Below are 15,501 nucleotides of genomic sequence, written 5' to 3'. Positions count from 1 at the left end.
AAAGGCAAGGATACAAGTTGCCCCTAAAATGTAAACTATAACTATTTAACATAGTTTGTGGTGTAGACTAGGAACACACATTTTTTTCCTGATAGTTGAAAGTTTGACAGAGGCTGTTTTGAACATCAGGTTTTATTCAGCAAGAACACAAATCCATCAGGCATTTGGGGTAGCCCATTCCACCAAGACAGTCTACAGACCCTCGTGAAAATAGCTCATTTTATTGTCCACTTTCTTTGTCTCCCCTAAGTAGCAAGCAAAGTAAACATTTGCTGTTCCTCGCAATGACAGCCTGGGGAGAGGCAATGCAGCATGCAGCAATTGCAACCCCCCCAGTCTAACTGTTATTGACAGGAAGGAAATGACAAAAAAGCAGGAGCCATGTCGCTCACACCACAAGGCCAGAAGGCAAGCAGCTGTCCCCTAGAGCGCTGACCAGAACCTGACCTCTCCATGCCAGTATGTGTCCCATAGTGAACTCTAGGACAAAAGGGGGCAGATCACTTATTCAGTGAACTTTTGGCATGCACATTAAAATCAGACAAATGGAGTAAATAAAGCTTTGCAATTCTAACACTGTACTGTAGCCGAGTGCTGTATTGATTCAGCCATCACAACTACCAACTGCTTTGTCTTTACTGCACTTACTGTAGCTTAAATTGTTTCTGCTGCAAACAAGAAATCCCAACGTAATCTTCTACAATACATTACCACTGCTCTTATTTTGTTTGCACTAATAAAGATAATTTAAAAGATGGTGCTGATATGAAGACAACTATAAACGCAATGCACACTTAAAAGCATTGTTCTAAAAATAAGTGCCTCTTGCTTTTAGTGCTACTGTATGAGCACAAAAAACACACTTGAAAATGTAGATTTACAGTACAAATACTGTGTTGCCTAGAAAGTCTCAAGACTTCAAAAATCATGTCTATAATAAAAACAATTGTAGGAGTACAAGACTTATTTACAATACAGCCGTTCTCCAAAAACATTAAACCTACTTTTTATACATATATAAGAATAATGGGCAGGGAGAAGGTCTATAAAAATAGTCTAACTTCATTATAACAAACCCTCCTGGAACCTGGAGAAATGTTTGTTGTATCAGGTTGTTCACTATAACAGGGTTTGGCAATTTGCTGTATCAGAATAATGAAGAAACGCCCAAATTGAATTGAACATCTTTATACAGTCGCTATTTCAATACAACTTCACACTGATCAACATTTAAACTGTATATTTAAACAAAAACAGTAAAGAACTGAAAAAAGCACACTTACATGCTGAACACAGTAATTATGTGCCGTTTCTCTTGAAAAGCATATCCAGCATAGATTACATCATATTTTTCATGCATTTCTCAATGCACACTGTTTTCAATCTTGTTACCGCCTTATGCCTGTTGCCACGGTTGCAGTTTGTGTGAAGATAGCAACGGTTCCATAAGTTACACATGATTCACGCTACAATAGGTTATCTAAGAATCAGCCTTATCTTCGAATTAGCCTTTCAAGGCCTTTGTTTTCACTGAGAGAATAACACATTCACACTGGAGAACGTTCAGTGTCAATCACTACCGAGATTGTTTTATTCGGGTAGGTTTTGTAAAAGTGATCGTTCTAATAGGGCTGATTTCCATTGAAAAAAAAATGGCTCTTGCTGCTTGGATCATTGAAAAAAAGGGGATTGTTAGAAGAACCATTCATTATGGTGAAGTTAGATTGTATATTATTTCTGATTGACAGGCTATAAAAAATAATTTTACCATTCCCCCAGGCTGTACATGTAATTTCAGATGTCTGTATTTCAAGTGAAATGGAAATGGTTTTAATACCACAAGTGTGGGCAGCAACAAAATTTATTGGACCCAAAACTAAGCAAGCACAATCTCAGTGTGCCTTGCTGGGTGTATGCAACATAAGGTCAGAATGGATCAGCTGCTAGTGCAGAGAGAATGGGTCTTAAAACTATTCCAAGTTAGTCTGCTGGGTGGCTGACTTCCCTTCCAAACTCAGAACAGTAGCCACGGAACATTTATTTTAATGCTATAGTTTAGAAGATGAACAACCTGGTTTGAATTTAGTAATTAAAAACTAATAGAAATTGTAGGCTACATTGTATGCTCTAAGTTTCTGCACTGTAGTAATTACTATAAGGCAGGAAAATAATGTTGTTCATTTACTGCAAATGATGCAGTTGCATTTATTTCCAGTAGTTAAATAATTTTTATGCTGTGATTTTATGACAGACAATGTTTGATTGGTTTATTTTTAAATATTAAAATTCACACCTTAGTAATTAAATGTGGTTTATAAATGTGTAACTCATTTCTAAATGACCATTTACAAACTTCCATTAACACTTCATTGTGTCACATTTTCTCATCTCATGCGCAAGAATCATTCTCCCGTTGGCAAAAAGCAAGAATGCTTGTATTAATTATTATAAATGCAAGACAGACAACAGCTTTAAAGTATAAACAGACTTTTTTGGTTTTAAAGAAAGCTTGCTTTGATTGTCTGTTCATCAGAACTGTATTGTGTCACAGCACATGGGGGCAGTTATTTCCAGGACCCGTGACAGGTCTGCAGTAAAAGCAGAAATGCCTTCACACCACAGCAGTCCCTGAACTTCATCTTTTGGGGATGTGGCTGGATCCCTGGCTGCAAGCCAACCCCACCTATCTCTCCTCATGTTCTGTTACACACAATGGCTGCTTTTCCACTGTATTTTCACATTATTAGATGCTGGCCTTCAGTTTTGGTGCTCACACATTAGTCACTGGAGCATGCTGCAGTTGAGACACACTGTGCGAGTTAAGATTGGAAACGTCCTTATTTCATTAGCATTAGAAAGGAAGAAAAAAAAAGTTCTGTTAGAGGCTGTTGCTGTTGAAATTCACCAAAACTGTCTGTTCCAAATTTTTAAATCAACACCAATTTATACTTGGAATAGCCTAGTTCCTTCTGAACACCGTTCCCCAAACAAACAGTAGCTTCGCATAAGAGAAGAAGTTTTAAAATAAACTTATCAAACATAATTTTGAAAGTTACAATAAACTTTTACCAAAACATGGACCACTAAACTTGAAACACTACCACTGTAATTAAAGACCAAGAACTGTAAAAACTAAACGGGACACTATTCTGATATTTTACTATTTATTAGTGACATCATCATCATCTATAATTAATGTCTTATCTCTTGTTGCCAGGAAGGGATTTTTTTTGGGGGGGGGGGGGGGGGGGTGGGGGGGTGGGTTATAGGTCTGCGTAGAGGTCGGTGCACATGTTTTTGCAAAAAGTAACCAAAAGTTAATTGTAGTGTCTGTGCGTATGTCTGCACATGTGGTTGCAAAAAGTAAACCAAAAGTTAATTGTAGAACTCAAAGTTGTATGTGCTGAGGAATGGGCAAAACCATCTCTGGAAAGATGCCAGGAACATTTTCAAAATACAAAAAAAAAAAAAAAAGGAATGCAAGCTGTAAGAGTAAGCAAAAAGGTGGGCACACAAAATACCAATGTAAGGGTGCCCAAAATACTTTTGTCATAGTATGAAAAGTTTTTTGCGCATCATTTTTCATTTTTTGCATGTTATGCAATAAGTTGATTTAGTATAAAACTGAATCTCTACTTTCATATATATTTCACTACAACAATTAGGAATTATAGAAATCACTTTTTGGGGTTTCTCTTTTTTTTTGAACTTGCTAAGGACCTTCTTTCCACACAGGGAAGGTCATGGGGATCTTTTTCCCCTCTTACTAATGAATCACGCACATGCTTGTTTCAAAATCAAAACAGGTTTGGAACATTTTAAACTAGGTCTGTAATATCGCTTGGACTATTATGAAATTGGTTAATGATAATAGTATAGATAAACCTATATCGCAGTAATATTGTAGTTCTGCTCAGGGTTCTCCCAAGCAATTCTGTACAGTCGGGCGACAGAACGTTATAGCCAGGAGCATTTTTAGCGGAAAAATAAAGCTTGCCTTAACTTAAATATATAATACGACAAAATTTTAATAATGTTGTCTTTCGTTGAATATATCTGGTTGCACTTTATGTTCTACATTTTCTTTTTCATGACTTATTATGGTAAATTGCCCTGCTTATTTAGGCACTCGATTTGACTGGGGAAAGATAACGTGGGCTTACTGGAGTTCACACAAAAAAAAAAAAAAAAAAAAAAAAAAAACTAACTTTTTCACTTCCTTTTTAGCTTAATTACTGAGCTTACTTCAGTTAAATTTGTTTTGTTTGTTAAGTTTTCAGGGCATTTTGTTAATGCACGTCTTGTTTTTCACCATTCTACTTTTTTTTTTAATAATGCAACTGTTCATTTTAAACTTTTTTTTTTTTTTTTTACACAACAGTACTCGCACACGTTTGGGCACCATCATCAATGTTGCATGAAACCAGTGTGTAACAATCCAGCACCTCTGCACTTAAGCATTTGTATGTCAGCTGACATCCCATCACCCTTTCTTCTTAAAGGTGTACAGACCAATATATCTAACGCCTGGGTACATATTGTTACGATATCAAAAGGAATATGTTTTTTTGGTGCATATGTACAGCTATTATATACTATATATCACCTTACAGTACAATGACAAAATGAACAATAATAATACCTGAAAATATATATATATATATATTTTTTTATAAAGTAGCCGGGCAAATATAGAATTGTGGTAGATTGTGCCGATCGCCTGCTTATTTTGACCCCCTGCATTCATTGTCACTATTTTTGCTTTGAAAATAATTTAGCAGTCATTCGATGTTTTAGTCTCTCGAGGTTCTTAACACAGAAAACCTGTCCCTTCAATTCTGATTGGTTAAATGCTGTGTCAAGACATAACACAGTGGTCATGTGGTTCCAAGATTTTTTTTTCACCCAGCAACGCACAACTGATCTAGTCTTCTAGAAGCGCAATCAATCCTTATTGTTAAAGGCACAGTAGCATCTGCAAGATGGGCAGATCAGGTTTTTTCGGCCGGGCAGCCCGCACGGCTGAAAAGGCCTGGGTAGAACCCTAGATACCATTAGTAAGAAAACAAATAAATGAGAAAATAAATGAGAAATATTAACTTTTTTTTTTTTTTTTTTTTTTTTAAATCATTGCTGTCTATGCACATTGCATGCACAAATATTTAAATAAAATACTACATATGTATTAAATGAGATTCAAATAATACATATGGGCCCTAATGAATGTTAAGATACAAACATAAGAAAACAGGCCTATATAAAAACAAAAGTCAAGTACACTATCAGAACATTTTGAAGCACACAGTAGCCCAAATAAACAGAATTCACTTCAGGGCAGTTCCAATTGCATTTAAATGATTGTTTTTCTTTTCACCAAGAAACACAGACTACTGTAGTACAGTAATATGGGTCTTCTGATGACACAAAAGTTGGACCATCTGGAAACTTATGGCCATAAAGTTATTACTTTTACAGTAAGTATGCCGTTTGTTTGGCATATCTGACAGGGCAATCTGAATATCCACAGGAATCTGGAGAAATGGGGTGGGGGGGGGGGGGGGGGGGGGGTGGGGGGGGGGGGGGGGGGGGGGGGGGGGGGGGGGGGGGGGGGGGGGGGGGGGGGGGGGGGGGCAGTGCCTCAAATGGCTGGACCCACGGTTACCAACCATCTGCAACCCAGAGCTTATGCAGGGGATGAGGCGAGTTGAGCAATGTGAATTAACGCAATTAAACAATTGGCAACACTATCAGGGTCCCTCTGTAAATGTAAAAATATCTCGAATAAGTGGCTGCCCCAATTAAGAGGCACATCTGAGAGGTCCTTAGTCACACTATTTTTTAATTTTAATTATGAATAAAAAGAAAGAAATCACATGATGAATAAATGTTAAATGCGTCATTTGAACTATGAATCATATTATTCTTGCACCCTTAACAGCCCGAGCCAGAGGCAAATCGACTCGATCTCTGTCTTCTGGGATCGGTAGCCCGCCCACTTCTGCTCTGTACTGCTCGGCGTAAAAGCGATTCTGGCTTTAGGCTTGTGAGATCGGAGGACGCTCTTACGCCCTCAGAAAGTCTGTGCTATATGGGGACTCGCTGTTGTGAGGAGAAAAAAACATAATAGGACATTTCAAATTGGGGGAAAACAAATACAAAATTGGTCACTCAACTAAATAAAGAAAACACTATCAGCTCTTAAAGATCTTCCTCAGTCACTATGCTAAGGCTGCAAGTTTCATCACTAGGTTGAGAAACATGCTTGCAGTAGAAAAATGCAACTGCATAACAGCAGTGATGATAGGGATTGCCAGCAAGGTAGAAGTGGATGGAATGTTCCAGTGCAAAGCTGGGTGAGAAAGCAGAGTAGTACTGAGACTTGTTTTGTACAGGATGTTGAATAAAAAGGTGTTCCTATGAAAATGACCTTTTCCTTCACTTTGTCAATTACGATATTTGCAGTGTAGCATTATAGAAACTATACCAATACCATAATGTACCTAAACCACAACACAGGTATATCAACTCCCCCATAAAAAATAGGTCTACAGAAATGCAGTATAACATTTTTCCAACAGGCTTTTACATTAATGTCAGTTTCCACAAAAATCTACATAATGATTGGGAATAAGTTATTGAGAATAGTTAACAAGTTATGTGTTTTCTGTTTGTGACTAAAGCAAGTATGTTTACTGCACATTATTATTTACCATTTCTTTGAGCACAACCCTACTGTATAATATTTACATACTTAATATTTGAAAATAAAAATATTTTCAAAGCAACCTTGTCTTTGTATTAGAAGTTTTTTATGATCAACTACATTGTATTGTATGTTCTTTGTAAAAAGCTTTTATGCGTTCATAAAATGCAAGTTTTTGAAGTGCAGTGTGAAATCTGAATACCAATTTATAATAACACCCATCAATGCATAGATATATTTTCAGATTCAGTAAACATGTCACATACCATTTGATTTACCAGTGATAAATTCACTCCCCTTAAATAGATCAACTACAGTACTGTACACTGCAGGAATTTGAGTTACACTATGGTTCATATAACGCCTAAATTAAACTGGCAAGTAGTTTAAAAACTTCACAGTTTAACATAAAACAGGTACATTTTTACATTAGCAGGTGCAAGTAATGTTTTGTAAAAGTAATGTACATTTCCCCTACCCTACATTGTTATCTTTATCTTTGTTATCATTAGGAAATAAATACATGGGTCTGAAATCAAGTAATTCTGCCATTTTAATTCATAAGGGCTACAATATTTTCTCCTAATGTTTATAATTTAACCATTCAGAACAACCTGTTCCTGCTTTTTGTGTTATTTTCTACTTCTGGAGACACAATAGGATAACAATGTATATATTTTTTAAATAACTGATTATTAAAATTAATATCTTCTAAAAAGGTGGGAATATAAATGCAAAAAAAAAAAACAGTAGCCATATTTTTATTGAACAGTGTTTTATAAGTTCTGAGCTCTAACAACTTTGATTAATATCCAAAAGATGGATGACATGTTTATAATCTTAGGTACTGTACTAATTTAAATACTAGATCCATGACATGAAATTTTTGATATCAATGTTATGACAAACTCCTATTTTCATCACTGTTTTTATATAAAGAGTCCAGCAATGTTTATATATATTATTATATATATTATATATATATATATATATATATATATATATATATATATATATATATATATATATACACACACACACACACACACACACACACACACACACACACGGCAGCATTTGCGAAACATGTACAGTAGATCACGTGGATAGGCATCACTTAAACTATTTCAAAAGTGTATCTTAATGAGTTACCATCTGCTTCCTTAAGCTTCAAGATATACAAAAAAACCCACACACCTGAATGATACTGGACCCCACTCAATATTCATAAAGCTCTAACTTACAAAAAAAGTTTGATTGAATAAGAGCAGCATTATACAAACCCAAACAGTCAGAATGATGTCACTGTATATAGGCTAGTCAATTAGCAATTAAAACCGATTTAACGGATAATACAAAATTACCCAAGTTTTATATATATATATATATATATATATATATATATTTAAATCAGGAAACTACAGATATGATGTTCCCATCTTCTATACTGTAGTTAAATTATAAATTAAAGTATCCCATATGTATATCAAAAGCAAACTATTCTGAAACATCAATCACACCACACATTAAAATTGAGCTTAATTTGAACCACAAGCATTTGGCAAATTAAAAACTTGAGCTGCAAGTACAGAAAAAGGGGACCGCAAATTTGGACTGCAGTCTAGTTTCAGCCTGCTTTGATGTTAAAAAGACTCCTTTGAGACTTTACTTAATTACCAAACTTGATGACGAACAAGTTTTAATTTAAAACTGAACAAAACTGACAGAGAATTTATAAAAATAAGAGCATCTGAGCCAAATGTTTCCTGTATTTCCATTCTGCACTGTGTCATCATGCTGCATTTGTTACTTTTAAAGCATCATTTTGTCTGAGCTCCACTCATACCTCATTTTCACAGTACAGCTCAGTCACACTGGTACTGGGCAGGCTGTTTACTGTTTAGATCTCAAGCATCTATTACTTTGTATGGGTACAGGTTATCGAATAATTTCTAGAATATTCCTGTACTAGTATAGAGCAACATGCAAAATGAAACTGCATTTGCGGACTGTAAAACTTTTTTTTTCTTTTCTGTGTACTACTATAGTCAATTCTTTACAGTTAAGCTGCAAAGCCATCATAACTCAATGTCAACAAAATATTTTGGGAATCCTTCACAGTAGTTATTTTAGCTAAGTAGGCCTAATTGTATTTGTAATATCTGCTGAAGAGTTTCTGCAGAAATAGGCAAGTGACTTCTGATTTAATACCAATGTATTTGTTTATAAAAAGCTATTTTACATTTAAAAAGGCTATTTTTTTTAAACACAAGATTTTCATTAACCACAAACAAACACTGTATAAAACCGTATCCTGCCATTTTTATATTTTTATAAACTGTACCAACTTTATTTACATCAGTTTATCAGCCTGTGTTTCACTGTAGGGATTTCCTGCAGTGCAGTAAAATATCCCACCCAGACATTCTGCATTGGTATTAAATGGCTGACAGTACAGGTGTAACACTGAAACGTGACTGTGGGTCACGAATGCAGTTCAGCAAAAATAGGAATCAATGTTTTTAATTCAGTCATTTTCTTGGAGATTATTTTCTTCATTTCATAAAAGAGCTAGAAATTCTAGAATATAAAAACAAAAATGTATTTAAGCTTGAGAAGATGGAATCAGTGCATTTACAGCAATTGAGCAAGCTGCAGAAAGAATTCTAATATGTTTTTTTTTTTTTTTTTTTTTTAAATAACGCAACCTTGAAATAAGGTGAATTGTATAAGTCAATTTTAAATAAAGGCATAAGTCACGTCAGCAGAAGTGGGATTTATTTCAGCAGAACTGGAAGCCATTTCAGTACTGTTTCAGTTCTCTAAACCCTAAACAAACTGCACTGAAAGGAAGTAGCAGTGGAAAATGTCTGAACCATAAATCTCACACCTGAAGGTCAACACCAGTTCGTGAACATTCGAGTACACAAAAATCAGAATGTACATATCATAAAAATAAGCAATGATCAACGTTATTGTGGATACGATAGTATGAACCAGCAGATTAGTCAAGTGAACAATAGGACTTGCCTGGTTATGGCCGTTCCAGATTGTTAGTTACACAATTATAATGAATTTTCACTCACTCTGTGGATGCATGTAGTTCATAATAGGTATGTTTCTTATTCCAGATATGTTTTGTTTTTTTTCAGATCCAGACCATAAAAATAATTTTAAAAAAAGGTTATGAGTCTTGTGTCCACAACAACTAGCAAATAGATACTCCCATCCTAATATATTCAAAGCTATGCATTTATTTTTCCAAACAAAGCCATGTTTAGTTCATCTTTTTTATTACATCAGTTAGGCAACACACAATATTTTGTGCAGCTTGTTCATTGTGCAATACATAAGACAACTTTTTTTTTTTTTTTTTTTTTTAAATCACAACAATTTTCAATTTATAACAATTATCAATTGAAACTTAAATCTGCTTACATTTGTCGAAAATACACATTTAAGTGTACAGTAATTGAATAAGACATACCATGCCCATTATTATTTATTTTTTGCGAGTTTATTCATCACTTGACTTCAATCCGTGTCTGCTGAAACGCAACATGGCGGCTGCACCAAAGAACAAAAGAAAAAACAAAACAATGTTTCAGTAAGACACAGCTAAAAAGTCTGATTATCTGTGAGGATGGTGTAATAGTATTCTTAGTTTTGCTGTAATTCGTGTGATCATGTATGAGTCAATACCATTAAATATCAAGACTGGACGTAAACACGCAGAAAATAAGAAAGCAAATAAGATGACAACAACGGCAAAGCACTGCATTCTATGCTGAAAATCTAAGACCTAAGACACTGCGCTCAAGGTAGAGCTTTCCCCGAAGCAAGCTAAATTAATTGTGTATTTCATTATTGTTCAGTTTATTTCTTTCCATGCTACCTGCCTTTAATGAAGCTACAATTAGCAATTTTAAACCATGGCCGTTTCGTAATTGAATTATGTTTTCTGACGACGAAGAAATGAGCTCAAAACTATTTTTCTAGCTATACAATCCTTAAAGGAAATGGATCACTTTACTGTGTAAAGGATGTTGTCACTACACACTGTTGGTTTCATAAAGACATTCTGTCTGGAGACACACCTCTTTAAATCTTGCAAATAACACTGCAGAATTAGAAAAGAAACCATTGATATTATTAATTATGTGTTTAGATTAAAAGGGGCGCTATTTAAACTACAATAGGAGTAATACATAGCAGTCAACCTGTTTTAGAGCAACGAGTCAGTCAACACGCCTTTATCAGCGTTTCATATTTTATCCAGGTTATTATAATGCCAGTAAAGCACTAAACAGTGTGGCGTACTGTACATGGGATTACCCTCTCATGACATTGTTATTATAAATGCCAGCAGCTAAACTGGTCTTTTCAAATCTCCTTTATTTCTGTTAGTGGAAGACTGTAAATATGAGTCTCACAACTGTGCTGGACATTTTTCTGGACTGATGTAACATAATTTTTAGGTTTTCCTGCTTATTTTAATGCCAGCAATGAGCCAAGTGATGTCTATAAACATTGACAGGTTTTAAGTGTCTTCAGGTACTTTACTTACTATTAAGCAACAAGAGTCTGATTGAAAAAAAAAATTAAATCGTGGTAATATTTATAAAATTTACTTATTTTAACTATCAACATTATATTTATGTTCAAATGCCATATGTATTAATGTTGATAAACAGAATTTCGTATTCCCAAGATTAGTACAATTAGTAGCCCTAAAGATGGTTACAATTAAAAGGCAGCGCAATTAAACGCCAGTGTTTTATGCAGTAGTATCAAGCAATTTTATGCATGCAGTCTGTAACTATGATAACAACGGCAGCGCCGCATGGGATCAGTGGATGATTCAAAATCAGAGGCAGAGCCACAATAAATGTCTTGTTTACATTTAGTAAATTGTAAAGTTGTTGAAATACTTGTTGGAATATTGTTTCAAAATTGTATAATGCAACATAAATATATTAAAAGGGTTAATGCGTGGCCAAAGGCTTCTCACTGATAATTTACCCTTTTAGTCAAAACGGCAATTCTCTCAGTATCTAAAAAGCTTAGAGGGAACGCTGATTACAATAAGTACTTCAATTGCTTTTAACAAAATGTTACTTCTTTAGTTAACATTTAATACATTTTACAGTCTGCACCAAAAAAACTCAGTGAGGAAGTGAGACTGTACACAGGAAGGAAGTGGCTTGTGTTTAAATGTAAATAACTTTAACCCAACCTTGTGAATAAAGTGATGTGTTAAGTATAAAAAAAAAAAAAAAAGAATATCGCTGTATTATATAATTTGCTATTGTCACTGAAATAATTTTATTACCTGATTAAATCAATGCATGGACAACTGAAAAAAAAAATAGCAAGCAATGAAGCAACAATCATATATATATATATATATATATATATATATATATATTACACACACACACACACACACACACACACACACACACACACACACACACACACAATACAAAAAAAGCAAGCAAATTCCCCAGTGTTTACGGAGCTATACAGTGCTCGACATTTAGAAAAACTGATCAGAGCAAAAATGTTTCCTCTCCAAAACACAAATGGCTCACCCAAAATGTAAATCCAAAGGCTTAACAATACAGGTACAAAAAATAAAGCAATACATAAAATAAAGATTAAAAAGAGCAGTAATAATCAACACCTCTTTGTATCTGCCGAGAGTTGTTTGTGCAAGAGTCAAAAAAAAAAAAAAAAAAAAAGTTTGCAGATCTCATTGCTGATTGGCCAGTAATTAATTTATTTTAAACAAACAAATAGGCTGTAGACCAAGTTTCTTTACACAAAAAACAGAGAGTTGGTCACATTTAAAAAGGGGTGTAGCAGCATGCAACAAATAAAAAAAAAATCATACTGGTGTTAATTAGGATTATAAATAATAGCCGTCAAGGCAAAGTACCTTAATGTGGATTTCAAATCAAAATGGCATCCACACCACCACTCACATTCGGCTTCGTTACGCATCCATCCGTCTACATGAATAGATATGTATGTGTTGCCCTTGTGATAACGTAGAACACACTTATGTTCTGCTTATTTAATAGAATTTATATATTTATAAAACTGATCTTGTCATTGCTTTCTGTTTTTAATTTAAAATAGAAAAACCACTACAGTTCTCATATTGACAGCATTTAGATCAAGCTTTTATTCACAATCAGGTTTCCACAACTAAGTAAATTAAATCAAAACGTGTATCTAAAGAGTATATTATAATAAGATAAGAAAAATATTGAAGGCTTTCACATACAGTAGGCCACAACTGATGTTAAAACTACACCACTATGCTACTGACCGTTTTACACCCAAACTAAAACACTTCATCTCACTATACAATTATGACAGAGCTGAAACCATGCAAATATATTTTTAGATCTGAATCTGAAACTCAGGTGAAATTTAGACATCCTTGCAATACAATTAAACCACATTTTGAGTGTCCTTATATATTTTACTCATCCATAAGACACATGTTCTATTACCAAATGGAAATGAATGCTTCACTAGAATATACTGTGAAATATATTTATTTGTAAGGAGTGTCTCGATCACATCTCCCCTTGTTCTTTCTCAATGCAGGTCTAATCTTTATGTGGTTGCCGATGCAATGCCTAGACACTGTACTGTGAATGGGAAACCAGGTACTTTATGAATGGAGAGGATCATGTGATGTCAGCACCTCCCTGAGCTGATATTTCTCACAGACTCTGTCAACAAGCACATGCAGAGATCAGCCCATTTATACACCCCATTTTTTCAATGCGAAAGAGGCTAATAATGTACAAGGTAAATCAACGTATGTTCAGAAGTAGACTACCAGTGTTTTTTCTGACAAAAAACCCTTAGGTTTTTTCGTGCTGTTGGTTAGTTTTTACATTTTTTATGAATGAAGACTGTGGTATGCAAATGAGGGCGATTGATAAAAAAAGATGGCGTCTTTCTTCTAGCTCTTTGAGTCACTGGCTGACATTGCAGCAGTCAACCACTTTGAAATTAAGAATTACTTAAGGATAAACACATCGTGTTTCTCTATATTGTAATAAAGTCCTGTCACAAAATAAATTAATAGAAAAGTATTACAAAATGAGTTCAATTGTTATGAATTGTAATTTAAAAGACTTTCTGCACATAAAAACGCCCACTTGTGTTACTACTACTGAAATATATATATATATATATATATATATATATATATATAATATATATATATAGAATTATATATATAAAAATAAATAGTCGTTATCTATCGGATAGATGTTTAAGATACATCAGTGCATATTTTACACAATTAAATAATTTTGAACTGACATGTTGCGCTTAGTTCCAGTGAGGTATGGTAATTTTTGTAAAAACAAATGACATATAAATATGTATTGTAAGATAATAACCTTAATGAAATACCAATTTGACAGAGGACGCAGAAAATAAATTCACTGAAATACTAGACAACATGAAATACTAGACAACATGGCTTTTTTTTTTTTTTTTTTTACAAAGCGTGACGGACAAATGTGTATAATAATAATAATAATAATAATAATAATAAATAATAATAATAATAATAGCTTTTAAAATGATTGCATACACGTGTCTGATAAATATTAGACTCACACACTTTCATTTGACATGCAACCCCTGGCTATTAAATGACTCCCTAAGTGTCACACGAATGTACCGACGTGTGGCATTCTGTCAGATAGATACACGTTCTTTTTTAGCCTTTTCATATACAAGCAGGCACATTTTTGTATAATATCTATATGTTCCTCAACGTTACTGTTACACGTACACTTAATTGTCTGAGGTCCAATTCTTTATCATAAGCCTCAATACTGTGTAATGATATTAAAACAGTATATCCTGTATACCTGCAATAACAATGAAAAACAAGCAAACTTACTCGTTGTTTGGATTTCCCGATTCTTCGCTCATCTTTTCTCACCGGGATCCAAATCCTAGAAGTAACACCGACGAGGGAGCCGCGGCGGGGAAATTAACCGCAAATATCACCATTTTCTTCCAGAAAGGAAAAAAAAAAAAAAAAAAACCAAAAAACCACAGTCTACATAAAGTCTAAAAATATATACAAAATCTTTAAAAATGCATCGCCGCTTTCTTTCTAAAAACAGGAAATGGCATCTAAATTAAAAACGTGAAAAGCAATCTGGTGGTCGTTATTTCTTTTCCTGCAACACAGTCTGACCACCAACATCAACATCCTCACCATCACCATCACCATCACTCTCACCCTCAGCAACAATCAGCTAAACTCCAGCGCTTAATAAAACCACCAAAGCACACGACATTTGGCACATTAAACGTAGTAATTCCTAAAGCAACCTCGCCTGGTGATATGGCGAAAAGTTACAGTATCGTCCTCCGAGGATAAACGTCCAACCTTCAGAGTTGAAAAAGTTTGATACAAAAAAAAAAGAAGCAAAAACACCATTAAAATTCAATGAGAACTTGCAGCACATCTGCCTTCCTCGAACTCCATTTTCAAGACACACTACATAGGAAAACTGGGCGGAAGCGTTGACCTCAGCGCTCGGTTTGGATCCTTCCGCGTCAGTTTAGCAAAACATAAGAATACACGCATGTGTCAGTATCAGTATCTTTGCATATAATAGTTTGTAATATAATCCAGTATGTGTAACGATGTGATAAGCGTACTGCATATTATGTGAAATCCTGTGTGTTTTCTCGAAGTTTTTTTTTTTTTTTTTTTTTTTTTTTTTAATAAAGTAGTCCTCACA

The 15,501-nt window shown here is 34.4% G+C and overlaps 1 protein-coding gene across 1 annotated transcript in view; it reads right to left on the bottom strand.

Moving 5' to 3' along the window:
* The window catches only part of LOC121324738 (sprouty-related, EVH1 domain-containing protein 1-like), a 42,809-nt gene extending 27,577 nt beyond the window's left edge, over positions 1–15,232 (bottom strand). The window contains exon 1 of the mRNA XM_041266887.1: positions 14,646–15,232. Coding sequence (XP_041122821.1) covers positions 14,646–14,677 — 32 coding nt within the window. The 5' untranslated portion in view covers positions 14,678–15,232. The remainder of the gene's footprint in view (positions 1–14,645) is intronic.
* Positions 15,233–15,501: the final 269 nt, after the last annotated feature.

The sequence above is a fragment of the Polyodon spathula genome, chromosome 12 (assembly GCF_017654505.1).
Source record: "Polyodon spathula isolate WHYD16114869_AA chromosome 12, ASM1765450v1, whole genome shotgun sequence".
Classification (NCBI taxonomy): Eukaryota; Metazoa; Chordata; class Actinopteri; order Acipenseriformes; family Polyodontidae; genus Polyodon; species Polyodon spathula.
Note: the sequence above shows the minus strand (reverse complement) of the source record. Positions and strands in the feature narration are given on the sequence as shown.